Below are 24,082 nucleotides of genomic sequence, written 5' to 3' on the forward strand. Positions count from 1 at the left end.
GAATTTTGGTGTTTATAAAGAAATAAAATGAACTTGAATCTGCTGAGTTTGTGCTGCCATTTATACCTAATAGAAGACAGTAGGGATTTCAGCAGAGTCCAAGAGAAAAGCCTTGAATTTATGAGTATGTAATTTTAAGTTAGCCTTTAATTTCTGACTGATCTGTGGACTTTGGTATTTTTATGTCTCCTAGAGAAGGCCACTGTGTGTGGTTTGTCCATGCAGCAGCTGTGGTAACCCATAACCCTAAAGTGCCGTGCTGCAGGTCTGAGATAAGTGTTGAAATCTGCACGTTTATTTCTGAAACATGATACAAATGTAATAACTTCTGCAGATCAGCTATAGATTAGCAAATACTTAGTGAGTCATACCTTCCCCTTGCTGCCTTTTTTTTTTTTTTTTTTTATTCTTAAGCATGTCATAAACGTTTAGGAAAGCTCATTCATCCCAGATAGGTGTGAAATCAATCTTTGATGCATAGGGTTGTGACTCAGGGAGTGGAAACAAAAAGGCTACTTGGTGTAATGTCTGCTGCTGTGCTCTTGCCAAATGCCTTGAGCAGAGGGGGAAATCTCTTCTGCTCCGGTTTGTTTGGGAGATGCCTTGAAGATTATGGATCTCTTCCATATAGCAGGCAACCAATTAACTGTGATTAGGAGTGTTGCAGGTAATAGCTCTGCTATGAGGATGAAGAGAAGATGAGAAAGATGAATAGCACAGGATGTGTAGGTATTGGCTGGATGTGTGAGGGGAGGTGATGGGGTATTGGGAGTCTTGTTGCACAGGGACAAGACAGCAGGGGAGCGAGACATTCTGGCCTGGAGGGAGCTTTTTCAGAAGGGTTTCTAGGGCAGACGTCAGCAGCTGGCTGGGAGCTGATGTCAAGGTGAGTTTCTGCTTAACCTCCTCGCTCTGGCTTCAGTTCCTCTCTTTGTTGTGTATATGCCTTTGGCCCTTCTGATGGAATAAGTGGGACTGCATCCCTACAAGATCCTTAGGTCTTTTATGCAGCACAAAGAGGAACTCAAAGCCTTTAGAATCTGTCTCTTGCCCATTCTTTCTGGCTTGAAATTAAGTATGTCAAATATATCTTTAGCTGTGAGAACTTTCCTTATCCTTCCATGTCCATCTTTTCCCCAGGATGCTCCCCATCCATTTCTTCTCATACTTGCTCTTTCAGCATGGAGATGGTTTTGTCTGTTAGTGAAGGGAACTGGCTGCCATAATTTCCTACGTGTTCTTCACCTTCTCCCTTCTTGCCTTGGAAGTCACTGTTCCAGATTTGTCTTCTGTTACAGCACATCTGCTTCCCCTTCCCAAAGCTTTTGCTGTGTCCAACAGATCATGTTCCATGATTGTTATCTTTGTGAGCCACTTGTAGTGAATTTATTGGGGAACTGTGCTGTAAGTTGAGAGATGTCAGAGAGTGGGTGGCATGTTTTTACAGCTCTTGGTGGCACGGAGGAGCCTCTGCACTGTTCCCAGTGGATGCCGTGTACTCCGGAGCTTGCTATGCCAGGCACAGATTCTATCCAGCCTCTTGCACTCGGGCAGCTGAGGCTGATGGAGCAGTTCTCAGGGCTCTCTGGTGTGCTGAGTGTGTCTGAGCAGTGTTGATGTTCCTGTAATTGCACTGCGTGGACAAACAGGCTGCTTATTGCTCCTGTGATTGCCCAGGAAATGTTCTGTCAACTCCACCCTTTTTTCCTGATGTGTAGCACATCTCTCTGATCCAGTGTTGAGCTAAGCTGGAGAGGGGAGCAGCACACGGGGTGAGTCATCTCAAAGCTTTTGCAGCAGGTGTCTGGCTGAATCTGCTTACCTGCCTTTCTTTCCTCAGGGTCTTTCTTTGCCCTATCTCTCCAGTTTCTTTGGGTTGTTGTTTAACAAGGCACTCTTAATAGAAAGAGAATTGATAGCTTATTTTTTGCCACTCTTTCCCTCGAGATCTTCAGCTTGCACTGCAGGGGAAAACTTGGCAGGTAAAGGTGATGTTGAGATACTTTCTGGTGCAACACTTCTGTGACAACTTCATTCAAGGAAAATGAAGGGGAAGGGTCATCAGAGCAGCACTTGAGGAGGAAGGAGAGGGAGGACTCCCAGCTACAATGCTGTTTCAAGTAAAACTTTGTGTTGGCCTTGTTGTATCAAAATGGGTTGACCATTTCATTTGGAAAAGATATTTCTCCTTCCTTCAAAGGGAAAAAGAGATCCACAGTAGGAAGTGGTCTGGGCTTTTTTTGCCATTATTAAAAAAGACAAACAAACCCTTTGGCCAGCATCTATTGTAAGGCCTGCTGCTGTCTCCTGGCACTCTTCTGTCTCCCCTCATGTTTCTTATGTTGTCTGTCTTCTATAATTAAAGTTTTTCAGGACATGAGTGGTCATGTTTGCTATTTGTGTGGTGCTGTTTGTACAAGATGCTGATTGATGTTGACTGCTCCTGTGCTCTGTGGCAGCACAAACAAGTAATTAAGTAGCAGATAGAGATTTGGTGTATGTATGAGTGGATATGCATAACCCTCCTGATATGCTAATGTGGAGGGGGAAATGCAGAGCTTTATGTTCTGTGACTTTGATAAACTGTTTTCAGGTAGTGGAACAGTGGGCAAAATACCTAGTGTGCTCAAGGGAATGTGGCAAAATAGAAGCCTCTGAGTACAGGAAGCTGTCAGGAATTGCAGACACAAGTCATTCAGCAGCTGCTTTGTTTAATACTTTTAAATCTTATTGTAACTTTTAATGCAGATGGGCAAACCTTCACCCATTTAAACAATTACTTTTGTTCAAATGTCTGCAATAGAGTGTATTAATAGTTTTGGTCTTCATCAGTTTTTTACCAGTCAGAAAAAAAAGCTGTAATAAGGTCTCCAGTAAGTCCATTTTGATGTAAGTCCACTCCTCCATCACTGGATAAATGCTTGTATGGTTTCTTTTCACAACATAAATATTTAAAGGGAACATAACTTGAGAGTGGAAACCATCTAATTAAAAATATTAGGAGCTGTGTTTATTTATAACATGTATGAATAATTATTACTCAAAGTCTGGGTATTATTTTCTTGGGAAGTCCCTCATTAGAAACTCTGCGTCATCAAGGGTGAACTGCAGTTACTTAACCAGTTTCGGTTCGCATCTGGGCAGAGGCATCAGAAGAAAACTGCAGAGGCAAAAGGAACATGCTGTGAATATGAAAGCAAATTTTCCAGCATCCCAGCATTTTTTGTAATTATTTTTATATATGTGTCTGGAACTTAGACCCGGTTGGTGCTGAGCTGCTTGAGCTGTGCAGCGTTCTGTGCATGGAGAGTTGTTCTGGGTGGTGCAAGGAGGAAGGGGGAGAGCAGTCAGGGAGAGGGGGGTGTTTCCTCCCCTGAAACCAGCACTGCTGAGCATCTCTGGGCCTGCCATGTACCTTCTGCCAGACTGCACTCCCTTGGTGCAGCCCTGCTTGGATTATACATCCAAGCATTTGGCCCCTCTCCATTTCCTTTAGAACAGGGACCATTGTTTGCGCTTGGACAACAGCGGCTGTGTTTTCTAGTTCAAAAAATGCCTTATAGAAAAGGCCTTTATCATCATTCCTGCTTTGCAAAGGGGGGAATAGAAAGAGAGAAGGGAGCAGCTTTACCCTCAGGTGATGGAGATGAGCAGCAGTAAGAACAGGATCCTTGTCCTTGCCAAGTCCTGTAGTTATTTTATCTGATGTTAGTGCCATCAAGTAAAACTCTCCTGTGAGCTTATAAAATAAAAATTTATTGCAAAATATTTCAGAACATGAACAACTTTTCCCTCCATGCATCCAGAGCTGGATTAGTTGCAATTACTGATAATTATGGCCTTAAGCTACTGGCAGTGATACTCTTTGACAGGTAGGGATAACTCAATAGTCAGTGCTGGAGCTTTGAGTTGGAGAGACCTGGCAGACAATAACAGCAACAGCAGGCTGCTTCTCATCCTTCAGGTTCCTGAGAAGGGAAGTTTCTGTACTGTCTGCTCATGGCTGGGGCTGGGAAGTGCTCTTCTCATGGTCCCATGCACGGGGAGTGAACTCTTGAGTAGCTCACTTCGTGGAGCTGCTATTTAGATTTTGTTACACAACACTTGTCCTTCCCTTAAACAGAACAAAACAAAAGCCTTTGGGGTTTCTTGTCCTTATTTTCTCAATTCTTCAGTTTTATTTTTTTTTTCTACATTGCTTCCCCTTTTTTAAGATCTGATGGTTGACTTCTTTCTGGGCCTGTAAATACTCATCTCCTGTCCCATCTGTTTATCTCTGCAGACACGCTGACAAGTATTCTTCCGTCTTTACTACAGTGCTACTCAGCTGTGCTCTCCACGCTTTCCTGGCCTTTTTTTGCCTCTTACCTCACCTGCCTTAGCTCCCACCTTTCTCATGCTGCAGATGCTTCAGACTGCACCTGTGCCACATCCCTTGGGATTGCTTCTCACACACTGACTGTCCCGACAGCTTCTTCTCTGCATCTCTTTTTTCTTGCATTTTCCTGTGCCCTTTTCTCCTGAAGGAGAAGGCCTCTTGTGCTACATTCTTCCTTTCGTATTATATTTTCTTCTTTTCACTTTATTCTCTGCCCTCTCCTTGTACTATTGAAGAAATGAAATTTCTGTAGTTTTGTACGTAATAGCCAGATCTTGGTTCTTTGTGTTTTCACAGTATAAAGGAAGCCCAGCTATACTTCTCTGCTGTATGGTGTTTTGTACAGCACAAACCCAAGGGTGAGCCCCACAACTCTTGTTTTGTGAACTTCATTCGGGGTGCAAAGGATAGGAAAATAATACAGAAACAGAGTAGTAGTAGTAACAAATTCACCTTGCAGGATGAGGAGAGGCTGCTCTCTGTATTAAGAACTTTTTGTTACCAAGTGGAAATTGTAAGGATTTTGCCAACTGTTCACTTTTGAGATGAGACTAGGATGGAGAGCAAGCACTTGTGGCAGGACATGAGTTTGTTCTGTGTTCAGGATAAGGGTGACAAGTGATTCTTACCTCTCTATCACTTTTTTCCTTTTATTCCCTGTTTGCTATCCATTAATCCTTATGTCTATGACCCAGACTAACCATAATGTGTGCTTTGTAGCTGTCATCTCAGTGATTTATTTTTGCCTGTTTGCTCAGAACTGTTTGCTTCTGTAGCTAGAAGTGGGGATAACCAGGATTTAGCAAGAGGGCTGTCCTGCATAATGCCAGTGATGTTAAAGCCTTGCTGTGCTTCTGTCATGGAAGAGGAGGAATTCAGCCTTGAATTTGCATGTTCCCTTCATACAGCAAAAGAAAACTGTATTGGAAGTTGCATTTTCCTGTTCTGTTCATAAACTTATTTCCTGTCCACCCACCCCCACCCTCCCCAAGACTAATTGAATTTAAGCAGTGTCAGCTTTGCATCTAAGAATGGGGCTCCTGAAAAATGCAGTGAAAATGAATCAATTAATGTCTTAAGAACTTAACCATAGAAACATCTCGGTTCTTCCACATTAGCAGCATTTTTCTTGGTTTATGCAACCAGTAGCGTGTGAAAAAAGCTGTGTTGCTAAAGATGATCCATATGTTGACTTGCTGTTGGAACAGCAGTACACTTCATGGTATTTTAGATTTGGTCAGCCATCAGGCAAAGTGTTTTCTGATAGTTTGGTAGTTTTCCTTAATCATGTGACACTGTAGATGCTGGAATTGGAATGTAACCATGCAGAGATCACAGGAGTGAAATGGCTGTGTCCAGTGCCCTGCTTCTGTCTTGTGCAAGAAATACCAAAAGCAAAAAGGTGTGTTTTGGAGCCTGGAGGTGGTGGTGTGAGTGCTGTGAGCACTGGGAAGCCTAATGAAGAATTTGTCTGCTAAAAGCTTGTGCTTTCCCCTCCAAGTGTTGCTGTTGATGTAAAGAATCAGTCTCCTTGCAAACTCTTGAACTGCTCTTGCCCTGTGATCGTCGTGGCTGCAAGCACATTGCTTTTTGTTATTATAAGAATATAACTTTTGGTGTCTCGGCCGAATGTGTTTGTTCATCAGCTGCTCTTAACAAGTACTTTGTGGATGCATCCTGCAGTCATCTGTCCTGGTTTTCTTTATATTTAGCCAAAGGAGCTGTACCAAATATTGTCAGGATTGACCAAGGGTGGTCTGGGCTGTCTCCTTTGAGTCTTGGAGTTCTGGCCCAGGATCTTTAAACAGTGACTTTTCTTTGTGGGTGCTCATGGTGTCTGCAGCCTGTCATCCTAAGTGTGGGGTGAGGGGTAAGAAAGACCAAGCTGGAAGGAGAAAAAGAGGATAGAGGCAGGCAGGCAACTTTGTCTTGAAGCTCAAAGCCTGACTTGAGGAGGTGATGGGAGAAGTGGGGGCTTCTGTAGGATTCACTAGCTTGTCTGTTCTCTACATAGAAATTAATAATTGTGCTCTAGTAAGTGACAGTGAAGCTGAAATCACAGACAAGTGCTGGGGCACTGGGGTCTCCCCTGTCCCCACCAGTGCTCTGTGCTGTGCAGAAGCTGGAGAGATCATGAGTGTTTTCTTCAGAAGTTTTGGGAAGACTTGCTGTGTCGAGATGTCTGTGCTGCAGTGTCTTGTGGCTTGAATGACACTGCCAGATGGACTCTGTGCTTGAGTGGCTCTGAGCACTGGCCAGATCTTCACATGTCTGAAGGCTTAGTCACCTATTAGATGAAGTTTTTGAAATATTTTTATTTTAGTTTATCAAACAAGGCTTACTAAACTATTCTAAAATTTATGGAATATTGTTTGTCCTTAGTCCAATAGAAACAGTCATTAAAAAATACTTGGAGAAAGTTTTTCTTAAGATATGCTCTGGTATTTCTGTTGACTGAAATTGCTTATTAACTTGGTGATGCAGCAAGGCTGCTGTCTGGAATAGATCATCTAATACACCCTCTACTGCTCTGCTCAGTCAGTGTGTGTGTTTCCTTAAAAGTGCTACAAGAAGCACAAATATAGCTGGAGCACCTAGTCTGGAGTCAGGGACAAAAATAAACATGACATTATTATATTAGACTTGGCCACAGTTCTGACTGGTGGTGCGCTTTGGTAACTTTGACATTTAATATTTTTAAGCAGACTTTAGGGTTCACAGGCTTTGCTAGTTTGGTGGATAAGCCTTTCTCAGTCAGTTTTTTTCTTTGATGTTCTTGTTTTGGTGTTTGTATCTTTCTCTTAAGGCTGCAATTACAGAAAGCCAGGGTTGTGCTTTTCCCTGCTCACACCAAAGTGGCACTTGGACACGATGCCCCAGCTGCCAACTGCAAATGCTTTTTTTTTAGTACAGCAAGGTCAAAATTACACAGACCTGCAAACAGCTTGCTCTGCTACCTTACTAAAGCATTTTTGTAGCTCTCCTGCCTCCCTTCCTGCACTGAAACACCTAAATTTAGAGATGTTGAGGCCCAAGGGTTAGATAGATTGTGCTGTGAATTTGCCACAACTCATTTGGTGTGCATTATACCCATTCAGGCAGTTAAATGGCAGTTCCCTTTTCTCCTGCTTGTGTTTTGGGAAGTCATGGGCTGCCTGCCAGCAGAGTTTGGCCACTGAGCTGCTTTGGGTCCATGTCACTGCTATTACTCCCTCCGCTATACCAATAGCTGTATTTATATTTGCAGTATCACCAGCTACAGCCTTTCTATTTTAAGAATCCCTGGCATGCTGTAGCCTTTCCAGAACATGATTTGCACTCTCAGGGAGAATGAAAGATGCATCCAACAGAAAGGAGCAAGCTTGCAAAAGTTTGGATGTACATCAAGTTTCCTTGGGGTGTACCTTAAGAGAAATGATGGCTGGTTATGAATTATGACTGCTAGAAGATTCCTGTCACTTACAGAAAACTAGCAAAGAGAGATTCTGACTGATTATGATTATTTTTTTTTTCAATGTGTATACACTGGTCAAGTACTTCTGTTTTCAGTTCTGAGTAACTATTAACTTAGTATTGTGGGTTTGTCACTGGAATTGATGTTCAGTAAAGAAGGTGCTTCTACAAGCCATAATCTTTTCCTAAACTTGCTTAAAGGTGCTAAAAAGTGCTCTGGGACCTTGGCACTGTTGGGGAATAGCAGTGTGCTGAACAACCTGTGTGCATGTGTTGGGTTTGAGCAAGAAAAATGCTGAAGGCTGACCCTTGTTTCAAGGGAAGAAGGGGAATTCAGCCACTCAGTGCAGCCAGAATTGATCCATTAGTGTTTAAGAAGGCAATCAGGAAATTTCCTGCCTCCACCTGAAGTTCTGTGCTTGATGAGGAGAGGAGAACATGTGTAAGGTTTCAGTGGTTCTTGTTGGCTCAGCTAACTGAATTTTAGTAGTTGTCAACATTATTAAAAGCTTACACGATATCTCTAGTTAATTCTATTAAAAGAGTTTGGCTGGTATGGACATTCAATCTCTGAATCTCTTAAACTTACAGTAGGTCAACAGACAAACTTACAAGGATTAATAAAGAATTTAACAACAAGGGCCCAGAGAGTAAGTGACTTGTGTAGAGCCTGTGTAGCAATACATGCACAGAGGAGTTAGTGAAGAGTATCAAGAGTCTTGTTGCAACTATAAATGTTCTCATTAATCTTTCCAGTGGGTGATGCAGTGCCTGGGCCACGTCATTCTTGGTCTTGTGGCTGAAACTTTTCTGACATGAATGAACAAAATATTTTTAAGTATATGATAAGTAAATTAAGAGACAAGGATTGAATGTCACTTTTTCTGGAGCAGAAATATTTGGATTGGAAGGGACCCCCAAAGGTCTTCTGGACCAACCTCCTTTGTCTGACCCCTTTGCTTTGCCCTTCTAACAGCCGCAGCTCTAAACCATCTTGGCAGTGAGGAGCCAGCCAAGGAACCAAGACTGATTTTTAATGTATTTCTTTTTTGTCAGAGGGGTCAGCAATGCCAGGGCTGTGGGGCTCCTGCACTGGGCACTTCCCAATGCACTTCACGGCCTGGATGTTCCAGGTTTCAGAACATTCTCAGCTGTACTGATAGGTACATTGTGGGTGGGAAGAGTTTGCTTCCTATTGAAGAAATTAATTGCTGGTAACTTCCCACATTCTTCTTTCTCGGTTTTGTCACTGAATATTTTCCAGGACCTGGGGGTTTTTTTTTCCGGTAGTGGTTTTTGGCTGGAAAAGCTATAGGCTGTTTTTCAGTGCTGCTCACTCAAAAGCAGCTAATATTAAGAGGAAAGATCATTTGCATTTTCAGAACTTGTGGATGATTAAGTTTTTGGTAGCAGAAGTTTGTTCTTTTTTTTTTTTCTTTATTTAAGTGCTAGCAAAATATGTGCATGTACAAAAGCTGTGTTTGAGTGCACAGAGATTAAGCCAGCTAAAAATAGCGACTTCTGTGACCCTGCTGGAATTTTCTTTAAGCTTGGAAACACTGAAGTGTGTGTTTTGTCAGATTTGAATCATGAACCTTGAAGAAGAGCTAATGACTTCTTATTTCTCACCCCTAATCTTCAACTAGAGCATTCTTTATGTGAACAGCAGATCAGTCTGAAACTGTACCTCAGGCTTCACTTACCTTATTTAACTTTGCTTACTTGCTTTGTTCATTGTAACATTTTTTTCTGCTCCAGTGAGTGTGTTTATGAAAATCATTATTTTCAACCCTTATTGTCAGACCCATGCAAGCTGTGCAATTGTTGCTGGGGGTGACAGTTCCCCAAATCTGCCTTATTTTCTGTTGTGCTTAAAACTAAGCTTTTCGTCTTGAACATCTTGTAACTCTTACCCTGATGAAATGTGTGGCTTTCTCTGTTACTCCATCTTGTTTTCCTGGCAACTTAATGAAGACTTTTTAGCTGGGACTAAATGATCATCTGTTGGGACAAAAGCTGCATTCTCTGCTACCTGTCCTGGTGGACCTGGTTGTAGTTAAGGTATGGCAAAGCTCTCATTTGCTTTTGGGGCTGAGATTCAGTTCTGGCCTTCAAAAGTGTTCCCAGGATGTGCTGCACCCAAAGTGGCTAGGGTGCAATTACCGTTACCATTAATTATGTTTTACCAAAAAAAGAACAAAAAGTGATTGAAACGCCCCAGTTCGGTTGAAATTGAAATGTTCTGGTAGGAAGCAATCATAATGCTTTGCACGTCCCTTTTTGATGCAGATTTTCTTTCAGATATATTAGTATTTAAACTATAATAGATGTTTTGGTAATTGGTTGAATCTTTGCTTCAAAAAATCTTTTCTTTAAATTTGTCTCTGTTTCTGTGTGGAACAGAATTGCAAAAAATAAATTCCAGTGCTTGACTAGCTCTTGTTTGGCATGAAGTTGTAGAGCACTTAAAATTCCTCATACAACAGCTTTAATTACTTGCTAATCTTGCCTAAAGATTGGCTGAGAATGTCGGCTCAGTTCTCCTGTTGCTTATTCTCAGTAGCACAGACTGCAAATGCTTGGGGAAGATGTACTGGCAGCATTTACTGTAGGACGTGGGTGAAGGGGTATGGAAACACTTGCCTAGAGGTCAAACTGTTGACGTTTTAGTAGTTGGTTATTGATTTCTATCAGCAGCCTGACAGTTGTATGGCTTTTGTAGAATGAGTTAATAATTTCTTGGTGTGATGCAAAATCAACACCCAATTGACCTGAGCCCCTGAGTGTGACCCCTGTGGAAGGGGATGGTGTGAGATGCTGCTCCCAGCACATCTGCTCTCCTTCTCAATGAGCATCCCTTTTGGACAAAGCCTGCCCGATAGCTGTGCCTTCCTCTTTCCTTCCCATGTCGTGCTGGGCTTTGATGAATGTGTTAGTGCTCATGTTGGTGGCTGTTCCCTTTTTTTAGAAACAAATCTTACCCGCAGTAGCTCTATATCCACAGTGAGTAATGGAGAAATCATTGCTCGTTAATGATTCACTTGCAGGTTCCTGTATTGCTCTTGCTCAGTCGCTGGTGTAGCTGTTGGCTCCAAAGTGTTGCTCAGCCGAGCACTTAGACCTGATTTTCATAGTTTCTGTAGGGTTGTTGTAATGACAGGGTGGTGGGTGGCTGCCCTTGGTTACTGGTTGTCTGGTCCAAAATATATCCTCCAGAGCTGGTCCTGATGATGCTCCTGGCAGAACTGTGGAACTTCTGTGCTGTTGAACCTTTCAGCTGCTAAAGACCACTTTAACCAGCTATTTTTTGTTGGTTTGCAAAACCTGTTGTTGGGTGTTTGCTTAAAGACTGCCTCATAATTTACCTCTCCTGCTGTGTGTATCCCCTCTGTGCTGGAAAGGTTAAATACTAAACTTGGCATTCCCATTTTGAACCTTATTTTCAAGTAAAGTTCTTAGCCAACCTCTCCAAAGTGTTTGTTTTTTGTCTGCGCACTTGGTGATCCACTTTCTTGGGAAATGCCAGTGCTTTGCTGCTGCAGTTACAGGAATGGTGCCTCTAATCAAGAAGCAAAAGCAAACTTCATCTCTTAATAACTCAGAATCCTGAAGGATGCCTGGGGTCACAGAGTCCAGTCCTTTGTCTTGGTTGTGCCTGTCATATCCTCCCTAGGCTGATTGAGTTACGCAGACAGAGCTTGCCTAATAATTCAGCTTCCTATTTTGTAACAGTCATTATTGTAGGCTGTTTCATGGTGCTATTGTTCAAATAAACTAAGGAAAAAAAATGATAAAATAGGGCTCACACAAGAACAAGAGGATGCTTTTGCTACCCTTGGCTTGGTTACTTCCTGTGAAAAAAAACCATTTGCCATGCAATGCTTGGGATCATGCAGCAGCAGTCAGCCCAATAACAGAAATTAATAAGCTATAAACCCCTAGAAGCTTTAGGATGTGAAAATGCTGTGGCTTGACTTTTGAATATTCAGCATCTTTTGTTTTTTTTTCTTGATGTATACTCACCTTCCAGCGTGGGCAGCCAAAGCTCAGTGGCTCAGAGTCATTTTCCAGCACCATTAAAGGAAAACGGAGGCCTTGGGCTTGGTGCTGCAGTTCAATCCATGATTGGTGTAAAACCTGCACCCCAAAAAAAAGCAAGGAGAGAGCCATGGCCTGTGCTTGGCCATCGGCATGAGCATGGAGGAGCAGGAGGCTACAGCAGACCCCAGGCCAAAGGGGGTGGGTGGGTGGTGAGAGGCTTCATCAAATAAAGCGTGGCAGAGTTGGGGTGATTTGGGACCCTGTTATTTTTATTGCTTTCAGAAGTTCCTGTAATTTATTTGATTGCAGAGAGGAAAAGCAGAATTTTGTACCAAAAGGTAGTTCTTGTGGCTTTTCTCTTTTCTTTTTTCTAATACAAGACCAGGCTTTCCTGCAGTCATGCTCCCACTGTCACTTCACAGCAATGGCTTCATCCCCTCTCTGTTTTCTTCCTCTCTTGTTGCCCTTCTCCACTTTCTCTTCTCCACATGCTGCCCTTTCCCTGTGTCCCACCTGTTTGCTCCTGGCACAGTCAGGGAGTCCTGGCACCTCTGCCTCCCTGAATCCATCAGTTCTCCTGCCAGGGAGCTCAGACCTGCCTCTGCCTTCCTGTTTGTGCAGACACGTCTCTGTTGAGATTTAGTTTTTGGTTGAACTCTCAATGTCTAAAATGAAGGAGCACAAAACACGATTTTTAATTTTTTTTTGTGAGGAAAGCCCCTTGGAACAGCCTGAGATCGCTCCACATTGTGTTGATCACAGAAACTGTTCGAGAGTCCTGGGCCTAAGCTCATATGGGGAAACGGCCCTGGGTCAATGAAAGAAAACATTCAGCAATGTGCATTTTATACAAGCATTTAAACTTTTTTTTTTTGGTTTTGTTTAGTAATAAAAGGAACAAAGCTATTATTAGTGACCATGGGCTTGGGAGTTTGCTAAAGCAGCAATAGTTACTCATCTGTTTTCATTTGCAGAAGTGTTCTAACAAAGGCAGCCACAAATGCAGCAGCGGGGTTAGGAGGTGGATGGTAGGAGTGGAAGTGCAGTTTCTGGAAGGCAGTGCTTACTGAGACCTTTCTGTTTAGTCTTGGTTCTGTGGCCACCAGGAGCTCAGCTCCCAGGGAATTCTTGCCTTGCCTTGGATTGAAACGTGAAAGGATGAATCCCCTGGGTAAGTCCTTGGTCCTTTTTCTTCCCTGAGCTGCAGCAGAGCTCCACAGAGGAGTTGTCCCTCCTGGTGCCAGCCTGGGGTTGTGCCTGCACATCAGCTCCTGGAGCTGGCTGGTGGAGATGGAGAAGAAGCAGTGGTATACAACCATTTAGTTTTAGTTTTCCTTCTCTCCTCCTGGCCCAGGTAGGAATAAAATAGAGAAATTACCTGACTTGGAACCACAAATAACTCCAATATTTTCTCACTCATTTCTTTTTCTTTTTCAAACCAGCTGAACAAGCGTGCACAAGACTTCTTGCATGTGCTTTCATGTGCAGCCAGCTGGGTCAGGGTTTGCTCTGTGGCAGATGCCTCAGACTGCAGAGCTGACTCTGTACGTGGTGGGATCCACACTGCCTGCGAGGACAGTTTCCTCAGGTGTGGCAAGGGCAGGCAGGTTTTTGGCTCAAAATGCTGTGGTGTGCCCCAAGATTCTGTGGGAAATCAGAATGAAATGTTCCTATTGATTTCCTTCAGTTTGGGACCGTGTTCCACCTAAGTTTGGTTGTGATGCACTGAATGTGTGTCTGAATTTAATGCTGGAATTAAATGATCCATGAGAGTTACTGTGTAATAATCCAAATCAGCTTCTTTTTCTCTCCACTCCTGCAGCAGTTAAGAGTCTGATTTGCAAATTGAGTTTAGATCCTGAGGTTGCTATGACAAATACCATGAGAAATGGTAACGTTGAATAAAGAACAAATTAGGAACAATCAGGAATTGCTGTTTGCCCACTTGTCTGTGTGCTGAAAATACAAACTGAAAACCATGGAAGTGCAGAAGGAAAACTCTTGTTAGTGCACAGGGACGTGTTGGGGCAGCTAAGCCACAACCCAGAAAGTTGCAATTATTTTTCTAGAGTCAGAAATGATACTGAGATAACAGAAAAGCAAGACAGGAGTGATTGAGCTGCTTTATCGTGCTGCTTACAGAAACATAAGATTTATCATAATAACTGAATAAAAGGTCTTTATAATAATAAATCTGTATTTACGGTTCTTAATGGTCAGAAACTGCCATCTAAGAGGACAGATTATGTAATTTGCATTGATGTTGTAAATATGTATTTTTCTTCCTGTATTTTATGCAAACATTTGAAAAAAGCAACAAACCTTCTCTCTTCACTGTGTGGAATAATATTTTGTTTTCAAAGATGCCAAACTTTTGGAAGTAGATTGATAGAATAAGAAAGATGTCAGACTTGGTGGTATTTTTACACATGGCATGTTGGAAGGCTTTTTTGGTTTTTAGGAATGGGTTATTAAAATTTTTCATCTTCTAGTTTGGTTTTTTTTATTGTTTTGAAGATTGTGCAAGCATAATAAAATATGTAGGCACAAAAGTTTGAAGTGACCTGGTATTAAAGGGAACAAAGAAGCCTTCACCCTCTTGAAACAGGATTCTGCACATAGAACTCCAGTTTTCTTGGTTTTCCTCCATGGCAAACAAATTCTTGAAGTTTACTTTGGCAGGAATTCCCACCACCATTATGTTAAACAGAAATGGAAGGGTGTTTCCAAGCAGCATGTTTTTTTGTTGCCATGCGGAAATACAGTATTAAATCTGTTTTCTGTAGGCACTTTGTTTTGTTTTTCATCTCCTTGTCTTCTTCCCATGCATTTGTAGCTTCCCAACACCACTGGGAATCATGGAAAAATAGATTGGTTTGGGTTGGAGGAGACCTTAAAGATCATCCAGTTCCAACCCCCCTGCCATGGGCAGGGACACTTTCCACTAGACCAGGTTGCTCAAACTATTTTAAGAAAAAAAGTTATATTCATATATTTAATTGAAATGAGGAAAGAACTTTGTTCTGGCTTGAACTTCACAGTTTACGTTTTTTTGCATGTGAAATGTTAACTGATACAAAAATGCCTGCAGGTTGGGATCCACCTTAGATTTGCATATTTGATTTTTTTAGTCCTAAGGAACTTTATTGCATTTAATCTCAAATGAAAAATTATAAAGAGGGACTTGGTGTAGAAAACCTTTCAGTTTTCTGCCAACATCATTTTTTCTCTTGATGCTCTAGTGATTATGGAAAACCTTATAGAAAATCCCTTGTGTATTCCTTCTTGGACAGAATTATTTGAGAGGTTGATAAAATGATGCTACTTTTGAATAATGCAATGAGAAAATGACAAATTGGGGAGTTTTTGTGCTTAAAATCAGTTTCTTCATAAGGCTGAGGCGATTCAGCTGCCATCTCCAGCTGTTATTTCCATGTGGACATGGAAAGGGCTTTTCACCCTCTCAAACAATCACCTTTTACATTCACTGCAATCACAGTAGCCTTTTATTGCCTTTTTATTTCTAATTGCAGTGTATTGAGGTTTTTCATAAGGAGTGGTACAGTTTACCTGAAGAAGTAACTGTCAGGCTGGTTTTGGTGTCAGCACCTCCCTTCTGGCATTTGCTAATGCTTCATCTGCATTTTCTGTCCAGGGCCACCACAGTACCAAGGTCTTGGACCTGTTTGAAAGCCCTTTGGCCTGGGAACTGCTTTATTCTGGCTGACTCTGCAATCCCCAATTTACCTGATGCTGGTTCTGCAGAGGCATGTGGTGGGATGGGTGGAGAAAATTGATTATTATGTTTTTTTTGCCTAGGGCTTTTCTCCTCTTGTTTCAGGGAATTTCTCAATCCCAGTCTGTAAAGATTTAATGTGCTGGCTTTTTAGTGGTACTAAACACTTGTAAGATTTTAAAAAACTTACATAATCACTCAAATACTAAAGACTTCAGTTTCAAACAACTTGGATATGGACTTACTTTAATCATAAGAATATATTAATGCATTTGATCTGCTTTAGGTTTTTTTTCAGTGCAACCTTTTTAGCTTAGTATTGCTGTGCGTTTTTGAGATCATCTTTGCTTTTCCTCAGTTATTTTTAATAAATTATTTTAGCAGCAGGAGCTAGTGTAAGTGTCCTTAGAAAGCACTTACTCTGCCAGACAGGAAGGTGTTTTTCAGGTTCCATACTTTGGTTTTGTGTACTTAATTATTACTTTTTTCAGAATAAATTAGCCTGTATTAAAAGCGCACCGGAGGCTGGAGTTCTTTATTCCCAGGCTGTAAATAACATGGTCAGTGAAGGTGTTTTCATTCTGCTCTGCTCTTGAACTTCAGTGGAAATTTTGGATGGCATGTTCAGGATGTTGAACAGCTACAGGCTGTCAAAGGTTTGGGTTTTCATGCTGCTATAACAAACTGAAAGGTTCTTCTCTGCTAAGCATGCGAGCAGGTGTTGTAAGAGCCTGGCAGGTTCACCTTCAGTTTTGTCTTGTGTAGCTTGTCGGTGCTGAGTAGGATAACAGGACATGGCTGTTGGCTACCGAGGATGCAGCATTCTGGGATTTAGAGATGTGGTTTCTGCTCCTGTCTGTACTGCCCAGGCTGTGTGTCCCCAAGGGGCTCTGCTCTAAAGCCCTCTGCTGGAAGTCATTATGTGTGGCTGTTGGACCCTCCAGCTGCTGTCTTGTCTTCAAAAGGTATCCTTTTTAAGTCTGCTCTGGATGAAACCTGCTCTGTGTGCCTTCTGCCTGCTTTAGGATGTCTCTTTTTCTCATATATATTCCTTGAGTTTGTTTGTTTTGGGGGAACATCTAATCTTTAATTTAGAAAGGAGGAGGTGCATTTTTTGAGGTATTACTTAGCGCTTTAATTCAGCACAGTGTATGTGAGAACAAGAGCTCCTGTTTGTGTGCAGTATTCCAGCACTACTTCAGATCCATCTGCTCTGCCCAAGAGTTTGCTTTGCTCTGCATCTGTCCCTTTGGGAGCCTCTGGCTGCAGGGCATCTTCTGTGTTCAGGAAATGGCTGGATGTGGCACTCAATGCTCTGCTCTGGTTCATAAGGTGGTGGTTGGTCAAAAGTTGGACTTGATTATCTTAAAGGTCTTCTCCAACCTCATTGATTCTGTGATTCTGTGTCCTGCAATTCATTACTGGCTGCTTTATTCCACAGTGACCTACTTTGATTAGGCAACCAGTCTTTATTTGCAAAGGAGCACGTTGTTCCTTCGCCAGTCCTCCAGCTGGAAATGGTTTCAGGTCTGAACTTCTCAGAATGAGACTGTTGATACCAATTTAATCTTGTTCATGGCTGGTTTATATCGCTTGGTGACGTGCCAGGGTTGTTCTCTCCTGGGTGTTTGTTCCTCTGCTGTATTTATAGACAGCAACACTCACTCCTGTCAACCTCCAAACTTTTCTTTAGCTTCCCACTATAACGTGGGCTTGTTTCCCTTGTCCCCTCAATTTTAGCTCCTTGTTCTTGAGCACGTTTACCCAAGCAGGAGCCCTTGCCCACAAGGCGCACACAGGTTTTGCACACCGGTGCTTCTCCATCCTTTCTGGCACTGCCCTGTCTGATACAGCCTGAGGCTGCTGCTTTTTGTGCTTTGCAGTGCTGGCCACTTGTGACATCGGGAGTGACTCATTCCCCTGGGCTCCTCTCAGTCCCATTGAGTTTAAATTCATCAGAGAAATACTGATGATGTACCATATCCTGTTGTGCTTTGAAAGATCCTAATGGAGTTGTGGCAGCTCACCAGAAGGATGAGCTGTTTCTCTTGACCTGTGATCTGAAACAATACAGACCGAATCCAACAGATACAAATCAAGGGGAATTCTATCCATGAGTTTCTTCCCTGAAGTGTTGGTGAATCCAAGGCTGGAGCCTGAGCAGAGGCATTTGGGACAGATGTTTCAGGTTACTAGAGAAGAGATTGAAGAGCTTATTTTGAAAGAAAATAACTGGGAATATGAAGAGGGATACAAGAAAACCAGTGAGCAATTCAGGTGTGTAATCTGGTAATAAGCTTAAATGCTGTAAGAGGAGGAAAAGAAGTGTAATTTGACTGTGGTGTGAGCTCGGGCAGTGCCTTACAGCTATGATGAAGGGTGGTAGGAGCTCAGCATGGAATTGGGACTTGGAATTGTTGAAATCTTCCATTCTTCGAAAACGGCAAAACAGGGCTGCGTTAAATTCAGAGAGCCAGGAGGGCACGGCCAGACCTCAGGTCCTCACTGCTTTCTTGCTGCTCCTGAGGCCACTGCTGCAGGCCGTTTATTTGGGGTGACACTGCTGTTTCACCCTTTGCCTCTTTACTCTTTTTATCCCAGCTCAGGGCACTGCCAGACAGCTGGGGAAGAGGGGACAAAGCTCCATCTAGTGTGGAAAGGGAGATGGCTGGGAGCTGGTCAAATGAGAAATCCTACAGAAGCTGCCTTTCCCTAGCCCAGGCACGAGGGTTGCTTTTTTTGGCTGTTTTTGTTTTGTGGGGTTTTTTGGTAGCTTGTGTATAGGATTGCTAAGTGCTTTGGCTGTGCAAGTGTTAATTGAATAACTCTGGTATTGACTGCTGGTGTTCATTTTCACTACTCTGGAAGTGTGTGCAGGATAATACTGGCTTTAATACTGGCAATTTTAGTCTGTAGTGTCAGTTCAAGGCAAAAATAAATATATATCCTTCCTTTAAGGTTAGGAATTCTGCAGCCAGGTTATAACTGTATGAAGGGAAGTGAAACAGAAGTATAACGCTTTTAAGATAGACTATCTTAGTTTAAGATGAAGTTCAAGATTTGTACAAAAACAAACTGTAGTAAGGTAGATAATAAAAGCTGTTATCCATTTATACTTGCATTATCTGCTCTTAAAAACAAGAAATAATAGAAAATCATCTTGTTTGTTCTAGAGTTTGTAAGAAAAAAAGATTTTTTTTTTTTCCCCTGAATACTTGTAAAGCCAGTTGCAGTTTCTGACTGTGGGTTTGCATCAGCCTCCCTAAAAGGAAGGGAAAAATATTTTCAGTGTATAGATATATGGCAACTAAGTATCAGGCAGCCACTAAATATCAGAATCCAATAGTGGTTGTATGACAAAAAAAAAAAAAAAACAACCACTACAGTTGAATCCAGATTTCCTATGTGGGTTATGAAGGAAACTTTTTGTTTTCCTTAATCCACCTGTGATGTCCCGTTCTTATCCAAACACATGCTGCCTGTCCTTCTGCATGCAGAAGCTCTGCTACAGTTCAGTGCCAAAGACCACTGGGCAGAATTGGTCCCTGCCCAAAGTGGTAGATCTGTGTAACCTGTGGGAAGTCAGGATCAAACGTCTCTGGGGGTTTTCATTGTTGTTTTGGGGGTTTTCATGGTTTCCAGCTCATTGGGAATGTTGGGCTGCCTTTTGTTTCCAGCATGTTGGGAGTATTGGGGATTGTTCCTGCTGGAGGAGGATCATGAGGAATTGAAGGTGGTGAGTGCAGAGATGGTGAAGGTTTCTTCCACATTGGTAGGCTGAGGTGAAGTCATGCTTTGTAGCACTGACATTCCTGAGCCAAGAAGCTGAAGAAATGGCAGGGTCACTTTGCTCCAGCAGCATGTTTGCCAAGCATTTGTTTCACCCAAAGGTGCAGCTGCAGGTCCTGACTGAGCACTGCTACAATACTGCTTTTTAGGGACAGCAATACAGTTGGCTGCTGGGCTCCAACAAGTCTGGAGCTGCACATCATTTCCAGGTGACTTTGCTGCGTGTTTATGAACCTAGCTGACTAATGTAGCACTGTACAGTCGCCTGCTGAAGCCTAAAATAACAGAAGGTGTGAAATGCTGCTCCACAACAATGGTGGGTGCTCCAACAGGTACTTTGCCAAGGTCACAAATGCTAAGTAAACCAGATTAAACAAAACCCTGTTGCAGGAATGCATGATTAACCTTAGTCTTTGCAGGATTTATTGGTTGTAAGCTAAGCCCTGCCTTTATTTTTTTGTCCTAGTAACTAAGGCAGATGTGAACTTGAAGTCCAGTGAAACATTTTTTGGCTCCTGCCTCTGTTTACATGATTCAGGAGTTTGCAGTAGTTCCACAACAAATATAGCTTTGAACAGAAATAGCCATTCAAGTGCTGTGCTTCTGGCAGTGAAGAACAGATTAGGAGGGTCTAACAGAAAGGCTTGTAAATAGTTTTGAGTTGGCTGCTTTTTTTTCAAAAGTAAAACAAAGGCTGTAATGTATATTCAAAAGTAAGAAGCGGTGTTCCTGCCGCAAGTGACACGGACAGCATGGCTCAGTTGTCACTAAACCGTGCAAAACATGGGCTGTGCTCAACAGTTTTACTTGAGAAAATCCCATTTTCTAGAAACTCAGCAGCTGTGTTAATTTTTGAGATTGTATTTGGTTGAATAAGGTTATTTTTGAAGATTTTTCCTGATGTCTCTTCTTTGAGATGTGCTAGTGCATTTTAGATGCAACATAAGACATGAAGAGCAGAAGGGTGATTGCAAAATTAAATTAAGGCTGTGTATTAGCAGGGCCATATTTGAGGTGTTAAAAGACCTATAAATAAATTAGGGTGGATCTTTTTGTATATATTTTTGACTTTGTGAAATCAAGAAGTATAAATGTTGTTTGTGTGTTTTTATTTTGAATGAGACTTCATTCTGTACCATGGTTTTGTCATGTGATATTTCTTTTATTTACATGTGACCCCGTGTTTAGGTAATTATTTTCCTAATTCCCTTTTTGAAGTTCATGAGCAGTTTCTGGCTTGAAACAAGATGCAGAATTATTTTGGTGAGGGAAGAGGAGGAATTACTGTAATAGTAGTCCTTGGAGATGCAGTTCCTCAGTGCTGAAGGCTTTAAATCAATGCTGAGTATTTCTGTGGAAGACTAGCTCCTGCAAATGTCACAAATTTATAACAATTAACAGCTGTTGGATGGTAGGTGAAAAGGTCCCTCCAAATAACATTTGCACTGTCCTGCCCCAGCCATCCTGCCCTACAGTGCACACTCTGAGGTTGTAAGCACACAGAAACTGTACCAAACTTGGGGACTCTGAATTTGGGATTTGGGAGGGGTACCTGGTGACAGAAAGGCTGTTTACTGGGTGTGCCTGTACTGAGGATGCTGCTGACAGCATAGCAGTGATCCCTGAAGAACTGAGGAGGTTTGCTTCCTCCAGGAGCCTTGGTTTGGGATTCTCCTGTGTCAGGGATGTTTTGGGGGCATTGAGTGGCCTAAGCAAGGGAATTGAAGGCCACCTGTCTTTAGTTGTTTGCAGTTAGGCAATTCTTCCATTTGGCTTCACCTCAACTAGCAAGTTTGTAAACATCACTAATGCTTCCTTACATGGACAGCTGGAGCTTATCCCACCTTCCTGTCTGTGCTGTGAAAACCCAAGGCAGCAAGTCTGGCACATCTGTCCTGCAATTGCAAATCATAATTGCAGTGTAAATATCCAAATGGTTGGTAAAGTAACTTGTTGCTGAATAAGGGCATATTTACCCCCACCCCAAGCAGTTCAGCTTGCACAGTCACACAATCCTCTTTGCCGCAGTAACTTTTCCACAAATAGATAAAAAGGTAGAAGAAATATGAGCAATGCTTAAGGGACTCTCAAATTGAAGTTCGTTCCAAGCATGGGGACGCTGAGGAATCTGCAGCCTGGAGAGTTGCTTTGTTAGAAAGAAGGGTTGCTAAAGACCTTTGCTGATCTGATCAGGTCCCTTAATGAACAGTGTGGCTGGAGACTGAAGTGAGAGTTTGCATAATATCTGTCCAAGACTGGTTTAATGTTAAAATTATTGCAGTGATGTGCTAGGGGTTGTTTGTTCCCTTGCATGTTGTATTTAGTGTTGTGAGCAAGTCCTGTGTGCTGATAACGCCGACATACCGAGCGCAGAATTCGCTGTGTGGTATTCATCATGACTGTTTGGGATTCTTAATCATTTAAAGTAAATCTTCCATAAGCACTTTCCCTTTTGCTCCTCAAGATCCTGTTTGCTCAGCATGCCAGAGTGAGTGTGTCATCTGCAGGAGATGAGGCTTCCAGCTGCCTCATCCTCTTTGGAAAGCACTGAATAGTGCTGTAACAGTGGAGTCAGTAAGCAGAAAACCTTGGATGAATGGAAGGCTTTAGGCTGGGAATTGCTGGTCCTGGTAAGCCTTGAGGGGCACCATGGCTTTTTAGCTGGGAAGGAGTCTGGGCATGTGAATTTTGGATACAAGCTGTGGACACAACATGGTGTTGAGCCTTGTCTTCTGCTGAAAACTGCCTCTGTGAATAAATATCCAGTTGTGGATGTGATAATTTTTAAACCAAGATATGATAGAAAGGTGTTGTGAAGCCAGACCTGGGCTCTGTGTAGTTGTAAAGTATCAAAAAGTGTGGTGGTCATACGTCATCTTCCCTCTCAGCGACAGTGTTATCTATCGTCTCTGTTTACCCAGATAAAAAAAAGGTAAATTCTGCATTACAAAATCAAAAACGACAGAGATTGCTGGTGGAGCGTTATCTCCTCTCTTTTGCTTTTATCACCTCTTGGTTGTTTTAGCAATCGGGCTTTTTGTTTTGTAAATTTGTGTAGAGCCCTTTAGAGAGGGAAGTGCCCATAGATGTGGTGTCTGAAAAGTGGTTCAGAAAGCCTTTAACAAGGTCAGACTTCTAAAGGAAAGACAAATCTGCTTTATGACTTTTTTCCCTCTTTTATTTTTTGGTAATATTTTCTCTAAGTTTGTGATGGAAACTTCAAAAGTTTGAGGAAAAGCATCAAACCAATATCGGGTAACTCAGTCCGCTACATTTTAAATTTCTTTAGCCCTTCATGGGACACTTTTGGTAGCTTGAAGTAATTTTATACTGCTTTTTTGAGGGTTTCAGCCTGTTTGAGCAGAGGGGAAATGATGGTGCGTGCGCTCTCACATCGACTCTGTACCACTACAGATGGAGTTCAGGCTCTTGAGAGATGCATGTCCAGTGGTTCCTAGGTGGAAGTTCGCCTAGGTGAGCCTTGAATGCAAAGAAGTTACATCCCAGAAAACAAATTTTTCTTGCACCCACCCTCTCCCTTCATCCTTTTGGTGATAAAGATCGTGAGAAAACGTTGCTGTTACAGACAGCCCTTATCCACTGATGGTGTTAATGGCCTGATCACACCCCTTTTTAATTAATGAATGGGAGAAATGCTTTCAATGCCAGCCCGTGTCTTCGGCTTCTCCCATTCCTTGCGGGGCCGTGAGGGTGGTGCAGCCCCTGGGATCGGCTCAGCCCACGGCAGTGTCGGGAATTCACCCCAAATCCTGCGGATCCAGGATGCTGCGCATCCGTGCCCACCAGGAGGCTGTGCGGCGCTCCCATGCAGGTGAGACAGGATGCAGCAAGATGCTGACTCCAAACTCCTGGGCTGTTTCGGGATCCTTTGGTGCTACCCCCAGGCCGTACAGCCTCCAGGCCGTTGTTTTCTCCTCGGTAGGTGCTGGATTGCACAGGTCTGCGGTGCCGGAGCCGCTGCCCGCCGTGCTGCTCCCTGGGGATTGGAGTTGCCAGGTCCTTATCTGGAGCCTCCCCTGGAGACACAGCCGGCCCGGACGCCGCTTGACTTTCACCCGGGGGTGCTCAGCAAAAACCCTCGGACACAAAATTTGGGGGGGGGAAAGATGGAAGCTGTTGAGATGTTCATGCCCTGCTCCTTTGACAGCCTCTGTCTGTGAGTGATGCTTTGCCAGGGCACCGCGAGTGGATTATTGCGGGGTCGGTTTGGTGCGGTGGAGGCTGTGCTCTGGGAATTGATGGTGCTGTGCTTGGGACTGGCCACAGAGCCACAGCAGCTGGGCTGACTGGCTCAGGTACTGATGGTGACTTTCAGGAGGGGAAGATGCTGTGTTTAAATATATATATCCCTATATATGTCTCTTGTTCTGAAACTTCATGGCAAAAACGCAAATTTGGGCTAACAGAGGTTCAGTTTTGGTGTAAAAAAAAACTTGGTGTATTATCACTGTTGTAAAAGGGAAGTCTTTGAGGATACTTTAGGTTTGTAATTTTTCATCTCCCTTTTATCAGCAATGGTAGTGAATGATTGTAAAATGTGACCTTTGCAGCTTCTGGATTGAACCTCTTGATTTTACCTTGTTCCTTAATCTGGTTGAGATCAAGCTTCCCAGGCTATACTGCAAGCTGTGTCCCCAAGTAAATGGGCATTCAAGCAGATCAAC

At 42.7% G+C, this 24,082-nt stretch overlaps 1 protein-coding gene across 10 annotated transcripts in view; it reads left to right on the forward strand.

The window, feature by feature from the left end:
• The window catches only part of MITF (melanocyte inducing transcription factor), a 100,780-nt gene that overhangs the window by 25,630 nt on the left and 51,068 nt on the right, over positions 1 to 24,082 (forward strand). For 2 of the 10 annotated variants that reach the window (XM_014251712.2, XM_014251714.2), the window contains exon 1: positions 17,342 to 17,885. The exons of 5 other annotated variants lie outside the window; for them this stretch is intronic. In XM_014251712.2, coding sequence (XP_014107187.2) covers positions 17,722 to 17,885 — 164 coding nt within the window. In that variant the 5' untranslated portion in view covers positions 17,342 to 17,721. Of the gene's footprint in view, positions 1 to 17,338; positions 17,886 to 23,555; positions 23,575 to 24,082 lie in introns of those variants that run through there. 3 more of the 10 variants (XM_014251711.2, XM_014251713.2, XM_088061722.1) reach the window with 3 other exon arrangements.

This window comes from Pseudopodoces humilis, chromosome 13 (genome assembly GCF_049639895.1).
Source record: "Pseudopodoces humilis isolate 2021_Gansu_Grassland_sample_001 chromosome 13, ASM4963989v1, whole genome shotgun sequence".
Taxonomy (NCBI): Eukaryota; Metazoa; Chordata; class Aves; order Passeriformes; family Paridae; genus Pseudopodoces; species Pseudopodoces humilis.